Source organism: Salvia hispanica, chromosome 6 (genome assembly GCF_029641045.1).
Source record: "Salvia hispanica isolate PSC_SH4W2 chromosome 6, Shi_PSC_v1, whole genome shotgun sequence".
Taxonomy (NCBI): domain Eukaryota; kingdom Viridiplantae; phylum Streptophyta; class Magnoliopsida; order Lamiales; family Lamiaceae; genus Salvia; species Salvia hispanica.
This window is the reverse complement of record NC_142697.1, coordinates 10,488,066-10,502,652: the sequence shown is the minus strand read 5'-3', so window position 1 is coordinate 10,502,652 and position 14,587 is coordinate 10,488,066. Positions and strand designations below refer to the sequence as shown.

At 36.4% G+C, this 14,587-nt stretch overlaps 3 protein-coding genes across 3 annotated transcripts; all 3 read right to left on the bottom strand.

The window, feature by feature from the left end:
- Positions 1 to 256: 256 nt before the first annotated feature.
- LOC148923201 (uncharacterized) lies at positions 257 to 3,170 on the bottom strand. The gene is made up of 3 exons (XM_089060058.1): positions 3,029 to 3,170; positions 2,613 to 2,678; positions 257 to 1,022 (listed from the first exon to the last, which is right to left on the bottom strand). Exon 3 carries the CDS (start codon positions 1,020 to 1,022, stop codon positions 384 to 386), a length of 639 nt encoding a protein of 212 aa, XP_088916184.1. The 5' UTR covers positions 2,613 to 2,678; positions 3,029 to 3,170; the 3' UTR covers positions 257 to 383.
- Positions 3,171 to 6,867: 3,697 nt separating this feature from the next.
- Positions 6,868 to 10,517, bottom strand: LOC125204508 (uncharacterized). The gene is made up of 10 exons (XM_048103183.2): positions 10,019 to 10,517; positions 9,750 to 9,939; positions 9,531 to 9,664; positions 9,094 to 9,206; positions 8,842 to 8,965; positions 7,924 to 8,079; positions 7,638 to 7,793; positions 7,479 to 7,558; positions 7,334 to 7,383; positions 6,868 to 7,170 (listed from the first exon to the last, which is right to left on the bottom strand). The coding sequence occupies exons 1-10, from the start codon at positions 10,388 to 10,390 to the stop codon at positions 7,031 to 7,033; spliced, it is 1,515 nt and encodes a 504-aa protein (XP_047959140.1). The 5' UTR covers positions 10,391 to 10,517; the 3' UTR covers positions 6,868 to 7,030.
- A 1,225-nt stretch (positions 10,518 to 11,742) lies between these two features.
- LOC125207653 (golgin family A protein) lies at positions 11,743 to 14,587 on the bottom strand. Its single transcript, XM_048107087.2, has 3 exons — positions 13,907 to 14,587; positions 13,390 to 13,476; positions 11,743 to 13,309 (listed from the first exon to the last, which is right to left on the bottom strand). Exons 1-3 carry the CDS (start codon positions 14,336 to 14,338, stop codon positions 12,074 to 12,076), a joined length of 1,755 nt encoding a protein of 584 aa, XP_047963044.1. The 5' UTR covers positions 14,339 to 14,587; the 3' UTR covers positions 11,743 to 12,073.

Below are 14,587 nucleotides of genomic sequence, written 5' to 3'. Positions count from 1 at the left end.
CCAAAAATAGTGATGTGATGTACTTGAAAGAAAAATTTGATTTTTTTCTACAAGTAGGGTCCAAGGAATGACCACACAATAGCATTGTAGGAAAACAGCTGCGCAAGAAAAGACATAATATAGTTGCACAACAAGATGAAAGATACTTGGAAGAAAAATAGAACGGACAAGTACATTCACGCAATAAGGTAGAAAAGAGTAGAAATAGCTCATTGCAAGATAAGATAATAAAAAAAAGGTGCGAATTCCTCATTAAATCTCAAAAGGTCTTAGTACATCGAACGAAAAGGAGTAAAGCAATGCGAAAGAAAATGATAAAGTAAGTAAAGGTTTTAGAATTCTCAAAACATGGGGAAAGGAAAACAAAAATCACTATTCGATCACTATTCATCTCCGCCCTCATCCTCTTCCGGTTCTTCCGACTCTCCGACACTTTCCGCGTTTGAGCTCTCTCCCTTCCCAGATGGTCCCATCTCCTCGTCTTTCTGCTCGTCGCTTAAGGGCGAAGGAATTGAGGTGAGCATCTCTTCGACCTCCCTTTCGACCCTTAGAAGGGCCGAAGTGCGCATCCTAAGTGTCCTCCTTCGGGGAACGCGAGCAACGTGCGGCTCCTCGTCATCGCGATACTTCATCCGGCGCGCTACTCCTGGCGAGTACTTTTGCGTTGGCAGATGGAGTGGAGGTCCGTCGGCTGCAGCTGACATGGCCGGAAGTAGGACTCCTATTAAGCCAACGAAGTCTCCTCGAGGCGTGTACTTGGGCGGGCTGAACCAAGTGTATGACACTGCGGCTTGGGTTGTCCACTCGCTCCAAGGGGAGGGTAGCATATGGATAAGTCTCATGATCCCCGCGTGATGGGTGGTTCCATACGCGTAAGCGTCCAGCCAGTGGTCGTAGAAATCGGTGACATAGTTCAGGATGAACTGTTTCCCGTCCCACTCCAGCTCCTCGTAGCGCTCCACCGGAAAATTCATATTTTTGGCGTAACGGCGACGCATCAGGGCTTGATAGGGTTGAACCATCTATAAGAAGAAAAAGTCAGCATCGTCCCAAAGGGGTGGAAAGGAATAACAAGTGTGTGTGTGGTTCCAAATGGAGCGGTGAAAGGATGTGTATAAAAATCAAAAGATGGCGCGTTTCTAAGGCAGCTATTCGCGCGTTTCCTTTCACGTTTCGTCGAGTCCTTACATACATTAAGTGCCTCATACTAGTCATTCCGCGTTTCTACTGTTGATATAAGCGCTGTGATCGTATAGCTAAGTCATGCTAGGTATCAAGTAATTCAGGCCCATGTTTTGCAACCATTGTAACATAATCTCACGTAATCACATTCGCATTTCACAGTTTCACAAGTTCACACACAATATTTGACGGATCACCATTCGGGAAGCATCGCTTCACATTTACACAATATTTCCAAACTCCTAGGAGTCATCCTATGGCATGCTTTCTATGTTCACAAAAATAACATTTTCCACCGAAATTTTCAAGAGCAATATATTTCATCCAAAAGTCATAGTAATATTTTGTACCTCTTTCTTCGCGGTTGAACGGGACGAGTTGCGGTGTTGAGCCTTCCATATTTAGTACGTTAGTAAATGGGTACAAGGATAAATTTTATTTTTTAAAATTTTGAAAAGACTCTTAGGTCCAGAGCGGAAAGAACTGAGGCTCTGATACCAACTGTAACAGCCTGGGTTTCTAGGGTATAATAAATACGGCGACTGCTACCAAAACGGACTTAAAAACAATAAAAACATAGGCTAGGGTTTCATTTAAAGAGATTTGACCAAAGTATTAAAGAAACTATCAAAGCAATAAGTCAACGGTTTAACCTAAAAAATCAATGAAGAATAGATACCATAACTATGATAAAAAAATCAAGGGTTCGACATAAATTCAACAAAACCACAACATGTCTCAATCTTCTAAACCAAAGGGAACCAGTTCAAAATAACCAAATGATACTAAATTGTTTCAAAAATTCAGCGAAAACGACCAAGAGAAAGTGAAGCCATGTATGAAGACACGACTACACTCGAAGTTCACAATATCCATCTTAATTAATTAAATGTACTCAACACCAGCCACCGCTCGTCGCCGTTCAACCTGCACATAAGGAAAACACATGCAGGGCTGAGTATTTTGAAATACCCAGTGAACTCGTTGCCAAAATATTTAATTAGTTATGCTACCCTTACCATAGTGAACTCGAGTTTTACAAAATAAATATCATCGAGTATCACAAAAATATTTTCATAGACTGACCAGTCAAACAAACTCCCCACTTTCTCAACAATCCATCAATCACAACATTTCCATAGTGCGACGAAAGTGTGGCCACACTTTTCGCCCACGAGACCGGCCGACTAGCAAGGACGGCTCCCGATCCCACCGTGTACACAGCCTGGTAGGGTTTGCGGCCCTACTCAGACCCGAATTCGTTTATACATATCCATAGCCCTATAGCCCAATGGAGCGAACTCTCAAACTGGGCATCAGGCGCACAATATCATAACAAAACAGACATAGGCATGGCATAACAGTTGAACCGCCCTTATCTCTCCACATTCATAAATTTGCACATAAAAGAGTTTAAAAATAAAGCCCACCTCGGCTGCTTAGATTTCAAGTACGTTTCTCTCTTTCGTTATCCGGCTTCGCAATTGAGGTTTCACCTTTTAATCACATAGGCACAATCACAAATCAGTTTCAACATCAACTCCTAAATCATGCATGTCTCAACGTTTCCCCTTTTCCCACCGATCCGATTTACATTTATCAATCAAAACAAGACATATTCATCATATATGTTTATTCACTCTTAAATCTTAGATCTAACATCAACTTATGTCACACATGAGTGTCAATCACACGTCACAAAAACACGCATGAACACACGCACGCATACACACACACACATACATTTTCTATGTCCCACATATCCCACTCTCGCTCAAACCAGATGCATGAGGGTTCAAGAATACCGATTAATCGGTTAGAAAGAAGAAGATTAATATGTACGTACCTTTTTTGTCAAAACGAACGGTAGAAACGAAGTAGAGACTTGATTCTTCAAAAATCTTGAGGCTCAAACTCTAACTCTTCTCAAAAGATGAAGGATTATTGGAGAAAAGTAGGAGAAATTTGAGAGAGGGGGAAAAGGGAGGGAGGCGTGTAGTTTGGGGTGCGGGGCGATTTTTTTGATGGCTAGGGTTAGGTGTTTCTCTTATTTATAGGGTTTGATAAAAATCTTTAGGTAATTAGATAGAATATTTGGGAAGATTTGATTCTACACAATTAAATAAAATAAATATTGTGAAGTAGAGAAGAAGATACAAAATGGCGTGAACTAGAGTTGGAGAATATGAAATTTTCGAAAATCTTGGCTACTTATTTAGCCAAGATTTTGTTTGATATATTTTTCGGAGTAGAATAAAATATCACGGAGCAAAATAAAATAAAAATCCTCCCATTGGAAAAAGGTAATAGGCGTGTATTATGGGGTTCCTCCCATATAACTAAATAAGATATGGCAAGATCTCCTTGAGGTATGGTAAGATTTGGTAGAATATTTAATTCTAGGTATGGAAGGAAATCAATAAGGGATCAATTAAATAATAAAATAATTCTTCCTTCCCAAGAATAGGTGATTTTCGAAAATCACCTTAAAACAATCATGGGTGTCGATTTTTCTCATTAAGAAATAGAGAATAATTGGGTTTTGGATTTAATTTGGATAAATATCCCAAGAATTAAATTAAATCCGGAAAAATAGGATTTTCCCCCAATAAGGTCAAGGGGTTCGAAAATTTCAAAAAGATAAATGTGGTTATAGTATTTATGGAAATATCCTAATAATCCCACTCACCCTTAAACAATTAAATCGCCACATAATTCCACTTTTAATTCAAATATTCACAAGCCACGTCATATACTCATCAAGTTTTACTTTTCAAACTCCGACGCAACCCTAGACACAACTTGGTCATAAGAGCTCATGCATTAAATTCATTCATCAATTAATTCACGTCTCCCACGTCATCAATAAAATTTTACGGCTCTAAAATTAGGGTTCGTAATTTCGGGATGTTACAATTACAATGCAATAACCTTGGGAAACTAATGACAATAGTGTAGTATAGAATTACACAAATCTACGGTGAGATGAGTGTTTCTTGCTAAATACCGAAAGAAATGATCCAACAAATTGTTTATTTTGGAATCCATGTATATAATATTAAACATAAATTACTACTTCATATGTCCTATAATAGATATCACACTTTCTTGTTCTATAATAGATGTTACATTTTCGTTTTTGAAAAAAGCTCTCTCACACATTAATATAAAAAATACTCTGTACTATTTTTTCTCTCTACAAAACATCTCCGAAAATCACGTGTCATTCTCCAAGTGTGTCATCTATTATGGAACAGATGGAGTACTAATATGCATTGTTTTGACTTATCAATAGATGTGTGTTTTTCGTAACCTAGTAAACTTGATATCTTGTGCAATAGTAGTAATTATGTCTAGTGGTGCTAGGAATATTATTGCATGGAGAGTGTAGGTTGATAATATCACTAAAAGGTGTTCATAAAGATTTTATTATACATAAACTTATCTGATTGGAATTTATTCAAAGTATAATAATTATGTCTTGAATTATATTACTCTTGGTAAAAGATACTCCATCTGTCTTAAAAAATAAATAGACTAGTATTATCATTTTGGGTTAACTCCTAAAACTAGACTTAGTCTAAATATGAAAGTTTTTAACCAATTACATATCACTAATAATGTGAATTATGTACAATTCATTAACCCTATATCAACTATCTTTTTATCTCTCTCTTATTTTACCAAGTTTGTCTATTTTTTAAGAATGAAAGAAATATTAATTAATTAAAGTCAGTTGCAAACTTAAATCAATTAATAAATGTTGAAATTATAAACACAAGAAATAAATTAAATCAGAAAGGAAGCCCCAAGTACTCGTAGTTCGGATTTGGCCGAGCACTCAGTATTGATTTTTATTGCGGTTCAAAATAATACTGCCTCCGTCTGTCCAAAGATGTCCTATTTTGCTCTTTTTGGATATCCGTGATTTAAAGTTCCATTTACTCGTTTTTATTTTAGGTAAATGGACTCCACCATTCAACTTACTTATTACAATCACGTTCTATTATAAAACTATAAAGTACTCCTTCCGTTTCATGTTAATTTAGTCATTTTTATATTTTAGGAAGTTTCAAGATAATTGAGTCATTTGTATTTTTGACATTAGTCTTTATTTTTTTATTTTATTCTCTCTTAGTTTATTCATCATCCATAACATAGTATTCTTAATATTCTTATTAAAAAGAAGTGCATTTATTTCCGGAAAAACGGAGGGAGTACTCCATGACAATCCTTTTATTAAAAAATTAGATAAACGTACGATCCAATCTAAATGGATGTGGAAGCAGCCACGTCTCCCTAAATGGATTCGCATCTGTGTTAAAGTACCACCAGTGTATCCATACCCAATAATTGGCCCCACATTTATTTCCCTCACTCCCATCTCCGGTTTCGGATAATTTTCTTATAAAATTGAATTTGTTGTGATTTTTATTACCTTCGTCCAAAAAAATGACACTTTCTTTTTTTTTCATTTTATAAATAATAATAATATTAATAATAATAATAATTTGGTTCGATTTGAACGGGCATAAACCGTGAACTAGACATTAATATATTTTTAATGTTTTAAATTTGCTTTGCCGCAATTTTACTTTTTATGTGGATGAAATAAAGACTATATTGTGTTTGAAAAGTCAGACTGCAAAATCAATTACGACCATAAATTTGTTTGCGTTTTTCTCGTGTGATAAGAATAGCATGGTCAAAGTGACTCTGTTATTGCCAAACTTAATAAGAAAAATTTTCAAGTATAAATACTTTCTTCTGATATTATACTTTTGAAAGACTTTTCTCTTCCCAAACCCATGAAACAGTTCACAAATATATATAGCATACAGACAACATATATTATCTCTAAAAGGAAATAAAATTGCTAGGTTTCAGAGAGGATAATAAAAGAAGAATAAATACCAACATTGGAATATATATGCCGCGAATCCCGCTAAAAATTTATAAAAGTTTTAATAATTTTTTTTTTTGTTGAATCTATGGAATCCAACTATATTAAAATGAGACCGATAATCATATTTGTCTTTAATAATCAAATTTATGTTATTTTTCAGTGGAAACCATATCTGATGTAATGCGATGACAAATGAGATTTAGCCAGATTCCATAGCTAGACGAGAAAAATGAACAGCTATTTAAGTTCGTGGTATCATATGTCAAGTTTAAATTTCATAGAAAAAACAATTTTTTAAAATATTTTGTGATAGTCATTACACATACTAATATTCTTCTAATTATTTGTTCAATTAAAAAAGGGTGGAAAAAGAAAAAGAAAAAATGCGGTGACACGGAATACTTGGAAGAAGACGTGTGCCGTTCGAAATGTGCTAGTGCATAGTATTGTCACTTTCTTTGAACACATAAGACAAGAAAAATCAAGAAATATCAGATACGTATGATATTATATATCAGTATTAATTACATTTACAACCAATTTTTAGTATCTTTGTAATATTACATGCTGTACCCTCAACTTATTTGAAATTTCGTTGTGCTTCACTAATTCTTTTTACGAACCACTTTTGCCATCAAATTATTTCTTAATTTATGAGAAAATCTCAGGGTCTGTTTCAGATATTACAAATTCGGGGTTTTGAGCTATTTTTTGCTTCTTAAAAAGATTTTAGCAGATAATTTCTTTTAAGATTTTTAATATAACGAAGTCCAAATTCATACAATAATGCATGTGAATAATCTTTTATCAAAATCTCCATTATAAGATACAAAATTATTACATGAACAGTAAACATCAGAAATTGATCACTTTTTGGATATGAGAATTTTGATAAATTCACGTGTTTGTGTTGTGTGTGTGAGTAAACACATAGAATTCAAATCAATAATTGGAAGAATCAGCCAAATCATGATAATACTGAGAGAGCCATTTTGATATGATGTGGACTTCTCTTTTCCTTACTTCCTTGAGCCATTTTGGATCTTCATTTGTTGAGAATCTAAGGTCCACGTGGTGCGCACCTGCAATAGTATCACCATCAACTACTTGTCATATACTATCTTAATACTATAATTAATGAAAACAATTTTTTAACCTATATTTTCAGATCATTTTCCCATTTTAAATCACATTAACATGTTATGAGCCGATGAAGCCCAATAAAATGCCCAAAACAATACTTACCTTTTTTAGCAACAATAGCAACCACAGTCTTTGAAATATCTTTTAGCACCCTGCCATCAACAAACGTATCACATAAAAAACATACTATTAATATTTTGAAAAAAGGCAATGATGAATAAATTCATTAAATAATAAAGTATAGTACCCTCCACCACTCCATGGATCCCTTAGCCCATTAAAGAAGATGATGTTGCTACCAAAGCGTTTCAGAACCCTGTGAATATGCTGTAAAAAAGAAATATTTTTAGAAAATGAATTTGAATGGGCCAGAAAGTATAAAAATGGGCCGGAAAATGGTTGTTACACGGGCTCCAAACTCTGTGGGGGCCCAAGTGGGCCTGGGCTCAATGTTGAACCTATCTTTGCAAAATTGAAGTCGATCGTTGTAGCTGTAATTGGACGGCGGGAACATGCTATCTACGGTGTTGCCGTCTGTTAGTAGAATCATCTCAGTACATGCCTGAAATAGTTAAATTTCACCATTTATTTAATTTCATCATTTTTTTCTATAAAATATTTCTAATTAGGATTTTCTACAATTTTTAATGGGTCTAAAGTAATTGTTGAATTTATATGATCATGGTACATACCTGCCATGTCCAACCACCGAGGCCGTGGGGATCGGAATCATCAGCCAGATCGAAACACGTGGCATCTCCACTATAGTTGTAGTAGATGTTCGCCGCACCATATAATTTCTCGAAGGTGTTGTTTCCAGTTTTCGGATCGTCAATTGCTTTGCACATCTGTTTTCCAATATTTTCGTGATTAGTAAAACCAAACCTTATCCTATTCCATTCTAAGACCGGGTACACTAAAACCTAAAATAGAATAGGTATTTTACTCCAATAGTATTAAAAAACCTATTCTATTTTTGGTTTTTGAGAAAAAAATACTTATCTTTAGGTTTACATTAAACCAATACTTAAATTTTTTTCAAATTTTGTGAGTAAAAAAGGCATAATATAGAAAATATTCTTTTAAGTTTGAGTTTAGTATAAATGGTTGGAGTAAAATCAATATTTAATGTGTGATTTATACTAAAATGAGTTTGAGTTTAGTGGAATGGTTGTAGATGCTCTAAGCATATTGCGTGATTATTAAGTCTGTACCACGTGGGGTTATATTTTCAAAGTTAGTATTAAAATTACATTTTATTAATGCTCATTGTCTGTAAAAAGGATGAAAAAAGAGCTCGCTTGATATTATTAGTCAAAAGAAATTTGTAACTATAAAATAAATATTACTTTGAAAATACTGTTCACTTTTTCCGTCATTTATAATCCCATTTTGACTCAGCCAGAATTTTAAGAAATTGTTTGACTTAATGAATAAAATAGAGCAATGAGTTTATAAAATGTGAATCCTACTTTTATATATTTATTTTATTATAAAATTCGAATGTAATGATTTGATTGAATAGTTGGATCTATCTATCTTAAAAGGAAAAAAAAAACCAAATTTTACTTTAAATTATAGACATCCAAAATAAAAATACTTATGTTTACCTGTTTGACAGGATAGGCAGGCAATGGGTTAAGGAAATTGGTGGGAGTTGGATAATCCGTCATTGCTGTGTATGTAAATGCTGTACCAAGCCAACCTTCAAGATACCCTGCACTTATATAATTCCTATATATAACATAGTACCACATTATTACATAGTAGTATAAATATAATATAATTTCTAATGGTAATTGATAATTGATTCGAAAAGCATTCTTAAGGTAATTGATAATTGAATAGAAATGCATTCTTACTTGCATATTCTGAATGCCTTTCTGAGAATTTCCAATCCACCAGGCTTTGCTGCCGTGTCATCAATTTCTTGCCACGATCTTTTGATCACTTTGTAACAATTCTCACTCTCACTCTGCAGTTTCATAAGTACCAATCCAAATCATTCATTTTCAGATAATTATTTATATCACATTCACAAAACCCACAAATATACATACACAATTATACATGGTCCCAAAGAAAGACTTTCTAATTGATTCTTTTGTCGTTCATTTTGGACCAATGGCTCATAACCTTATCATGCACTCATCTTTAACAATTTCAATACACATCAAACCGGTCTATTTCTTTTTCGATTAACAACACGACATAGACTAGTACCAAATCACAATTATCATTGATCACAGTGTCTCGTTTAGAAAAAGCTAGTAAAACATGATGAATAGATGTAATTTACCCTGAAATCTTTGGTGATGATATCATTGAAACTAAAGGGAGAAGTGATGTTGTCAAAATTGAGGATTGGTGCAGAAGAGGACAATGCCCCAATAGCTACATGAGGATACTTCAATCTAAACCATGCCGCCAGCACTGCCACAACATATGTATAGTAATGTACTAATTAATTCGGAATCTGAAAAGTATAAATTAATTGGAGAAGAGATACAATACATACTTCCACCATAGGAGCCTCCGAAGACAATAACAGGGGAATCGGTCGCAGACAAATTGTGCTTGAGATCAAGCACGAGAGTCGCATAATCTGCCAATGCCTGCGTGGAGCTCAACCAGCCCAGCGTGGACGAATTCGAATACGCTAGTGTTTTATTCCCGCCAAAAGGTATAGATTTTCCGTAGAATCTATGCTGCAGTTAATTTGAGTAAAAGCTTTATCGCGCACGAGAAAGAAGAGAGGGGTATGGAGAGATTAATGACAGTAACAACCTCGATGAAGACGAGAAGAGCATTGAAAAGGGGGGCTGTTTCGAACATGAAGCCGGTGTTCTGAGCGAACCATTCGATGTCGCCTTCGTTGCCGGTGTAGACGAAGATGGGGGAGTTGTTGGCGGCGCCGCCCCAGTGTTTGTGATTGATGAGATAGCGCTGCTGGAACGTGTGGTAGCTCGGTGGATTGTAGTTGAAGTGATCCAGTATCTGTGTGTAGAACTTTTCTTCGTAGAGTTTGGCTTTGGATTTGGATTTGGAGTGGTTCACCGATTTGATTGCTGGAGATGGAAAACCAGGCGATGTAATGATGGAAGAAGATGAGAGTTGAGTCAATGCTGCAAACCACACCACAACCACCCAGATTGCCATTCTTTACCAACACAGTGTGTTTGTGTTTGTGTTTTTGTGATTCATTTAGTCATGGCAGAGGTTGGGATTTTAGACAAAGTTGGGTATCCTTGCTGCTGGATGATTGGATGAGCCATCTTTTTAAAAAGTAAATTTCTAACTGCTGTCGACACCTTTATTCATTTTTAGGAGTATCTTTTTTATTAAAAAGATTATTTTAAGGCAATAAAAATCAAAATAAGAGAATAATTACTAGAATTAGAATATACTACTACTACTACTACTACTACTACTACTTATATCTTCTATGCATAGCTGGAATTGAATTTTAAAAAAGGTTGTGTAATAATTGAGAGAAATTCATTTAAGCCAACTTTATATAGCATAGGGTCATGTTAGGGTGATATAAATATATAAATGTCTAATGCAAAGATATAATTGATATGCTCATCTTATAAAAATTTTAATATGTTAAGTTGATTAATTAGCAAAGTTAGTACTAGTACAATAAACTAGTTAGTACGAGTATTTGATTACATCCTATCATATGTATTATGTAATATCAACAATAAAGACGTTGCTTCTAATTAATGGGAGTTGAAAAGTGTGCATCTATATAATTTAGAATGACTTTTGGCACATGTAGTTTTCACAAGCACCCAAATTAAACAACTGTCTAGATCTGTATCTGTCTTGTTTCATTCATCCCAATATTCAGTAAACAAGTTTAGGCGATTGATTCAATTGATCAGACTTACTATAATTAATCAATCTTGTTTTGTTCACTATAGACCACTCATATTCCAAAGTTTATGCTTACTATCTTCTTCTAACCATTGAAATTTTAAAGTCAGCAGTTCCACGCAAAACAATCACAATGCATATGGAATATCGATTAAAACTAGAGAGATATATACAAAATCCCAAAAATATATATGGAATTTATCCCATTTTCTTACATAAATAAAAATAAAACCTTGTTTTTGTTTGGCACTGAGGTGTATATTCTGTTCGCAGCATTTATTACAAGACAAATATGTATTCCAAAACGACAGCTATAAATTAATAATAAAACCATGCTTTCAATTCGAACTAAACAAGACATAAACCGAAGAGCGATGCCAAATGCTTTCTGTATTGTCGGTATCACCCGATCTATCTTTTTCTTAAATATTTGTACCAACGCAATGCAACAGCATCCTGTGATAAAATTCCAAAACAAGGCTATGCTGCGTCCAATAATTCTGACTCTCTAAATTATTTCACCTACATTGTCCTTCACTAAATATAACTACAGTACATATGTTAGGACAAATTTCAATGTTTTGATCACTTAATTTCCACCTAAAACCGTACAAGATATAGATTCAATATTAATTTAACTCTTAGAGACATAATTAAATCATTCCAAATTCAAATTCAAAATTAAAATCAACATACTGTGTAGTATATAACAAGTAGTACTTCCCTTTAACAAAAATATACACAAAGCAACTTACAAGAAGTGGAAGACGAGTTTGTCACGCCTTCTGCTACGCGGATGTCACGCCTTCTGCTACGCGGAACATGGCGCGATACCATAACATGATCGTGGAGGAGTTTCCATATGTTTTCCACAAATTAAGTCAACAAGATGTTGTTAACTTGTGTTGATATATTGCACGTGTGAGATTGCATCGACAACATGTCGATGCTCCAAAAACGTCACCATTTAGATCCCCGACTGCCTTCTGCTGCTCTAGACTTAGATTTCTCATGACTTCCATCTCTCGGAGGATATGAATTCTCCTTCTTCTTCGAGAGACTATGGTTTTCTATCCCTAACCGGGAACTTGATAGTAACTGATTCTTGAAACCTTTACTAGTTTTGAGCCTCTGCATTTCATCCACTTCATGAATTCCCTCGTTATTAGTGTGATGGTTACCTGCACCTTGAGCTGCCCATTCGACTCCATCAGACGCGCTTCTCTGCAGAGAAGTGCTCCCACGAGAGACCATTCCGGAGATGGAGTTTCTTGCTCTCGTATCATTACTAGCCGGTGTTCTCCTAGACATGCGTTCAACTGCAGAGGTGTGAGCCCATTTGCTGTGCCCTTTCTCAATACTATTGTTTTTATTCAACTCCAATTCGATGGAGTGAAGATCACTCTCTGCAGAGTCTTCTTCTTTGCTTTCCACACCATCCTCGACTTCTTCATCAACTCTGTCTCGTTTTGATCCTAGGAAAGCTTCGAGTTGCTTCCTTAGCTTGCTGACAGCAGAGCTCTTCTCCTCGAATTGATGCTTGGCCTCAGAAAGCTTCATTTGGGCTCGATCCTCATGCAACTTATCAGCCAATTCCAGCAGCTCGCGTTCCTCCTCCACTTGTTGATGAAATCCGACACATTCCCTCTCGGACTTGTCCACTCCGGCCCTATCCAGATCGATATTTCTTGCTAGCTCATCGCACACCTGTTCTGCTACCTCTCTTGCTCTTTTCTCAGACTCCAATTCTTTGACTGCCTTGATGAACGACGACTTGATCTCTGCAAGCTCTTGCCCTAGTTTCGCGTTCAAGCTCTCAAGCCGCCTTCTCAGCTTCCGCTCTGCATCCAGCTCACGGGCGATGGATCCGACAGCAGCTTCCACAGCGAGTTGCTCGTGGTTCTTCCAAGAGGCCTTATCCTCAGCAAAACACTTGATGAGGTAGCTGATGTCGTTCTTCTCGGAGCGTTGCTCTTGGATGAGGTGATTGACCTGCAAACGAGCTCTCTCGAGCTCAGAGTGGAGGGCTGAGATGAGAGACATGCTTGAAGAGGGCTGATCAGCTTGACCCCAGAGGCGGTTGATGATCTTGAGCAGCTCTTTTGAAGTAGTCAGAGCACTGCTTGCTTCCTTCAAACGATTCCTCCCACCAACGACGGATTCCGTGGAAATCTGGTGGCGTGATCGACTCTCAGTCTGAAAGTTGTAGATGTAGGTTTATGCAGCGCACACCAATCAAATTCGGTAAATCAGCAAATAAATAAATAAAAATTCACCTCCATATAACTTGCATTGCTAACACAATCAATGCTTCTATCAGCAGACATAAGCTTCTGCCTCCGGCGACTGCTTGTTGGCATTTTCTACAAAACACACTCAGAGGTTGAGATTCGATGCTTTGCTTTGTAGTTTGAGAACAGAAATAGACATTTAAGCTACATTAGGCATCATGGAATAGGGCATGCGAAATTGAAATTGAAATTGGAATTGGAATTAATATTTGGATTTGGATTTGGAATTGAATTATAATTTCAATTCCTGTCATTTTCACAATTTGAATTCCATATCAAAAGTAGATTGTTGAAATTTCAAATAATTATAAATTTGGATACCTTGACACACTACACACTCAAACACAATGCACACAGAACACACACTGTGAACTGCACACACATACACTCCCATATGATTTCGAATTGAATTCTAATTCAATTCCATATGATTTTAATTATAATTCTATTTCAATTTCAATTTCTCGTACCGAACAGACGCTTAGGTAATTGTAGTATTGACCTGGGAAACAGTGGGGCTGTGAGGCGGATCGGACAAATGCGGAGGCAAATAGCCCGAGCCCGAGCCCGAATGCAGCAGTTTGTCGCCTTTCCTGCTCCCGCTCTTCCTCTGCTGCCGCTTCCTCACCTCTAAATCACTCTCACTCATCTTCGGCGACGGCATCTCGTTCATCTCCCACAGCGTCGCAGCCAGCCTCCGGGCCGACACGGGCCGGGCCGATCTCCCGCTCTGCGAATACTTGGGAGTCTCAACGGCGGCGCTTGTTCGCCACGTCGGCACAGGGGTGCTGGATCGAGACCTCCCCTTCCCCACCAAGATGGCCCGTTTGCTCAGCCTATAATTGTAAATTCTCGACGATGAAGACGGTGAAGATGAGTTTCCCCTTTTCCGAATCTTGGTGGGCTCATTCAGGCCCGACATCATCCTCCTCATCAATCACACTTTGATTTTGCTCTCTTTTGTTTGGGGAAATAGATATATCAATCAGTCCAGATACGGAATCAAGCACATAATTGAAGAATTAAAGCACAAATCATTTATTGGTGGGTCAATTGAATCAGAGGTTTCAAGAAATTTTCCAGAAAACTTTCCTTTTCCATCTGCCTATAAACAAAATGATTTTCAGTGGGAGCAAAGTGGTGTTTTTTTTTTTCAAATCGAGAATCTTATTACAGCTGGAAT

Coding starts and splice junctions, on each gene's coding strand:
- LOC148923201 (XM_089060058.1), bottom strand. CDS start 1,022: ATGGTTCAACCCTATCAAGCCCTGATGCGTCGCCGTTACGCCAAAAAT.
- LOC125204508 (XM_048103183.2), bottom strand. CDS start 10,390: ATGGCAATCTGGGTGGTTGTGGTGTGGTTTGCAGCATTGACTCAACTC. Junction 9,207..9,530: donor TCATCACCAAAGATTTCAGG/GTAAATTACATC, acceptor ATGAAACTGCAG/AGTGAGAGTGAGAATTGTTA. Junction 7,384..7,478: donor GATCCATGGAGTGGTGGAGG/GTACTATACTTT, acceptor TGTTGATGGCAG/GGTGCTAAAAGATATTTCAA.
- LOC125207653 (XM_048107087.2), bottom strand. CDS start 14,338: ATGAGGAGGATGATGTCGGGCCTGAATGAGCCCACCAAGATTCGGAAA. Junction 13,477..13,906: donor ACAGCCCCACTGTTTCCCAG/GTCAATACTACA, acceptor TGTGTTTTGTAG/AAAATGCCAACAAGCAGTCG. Junction 13,310..13,389: donor GCAATGCAAGTTATATGGAG/GTGAATTTTTAT, acceptor TACAACTTTCAG/ACTGAGAGTCGATCACGCCA.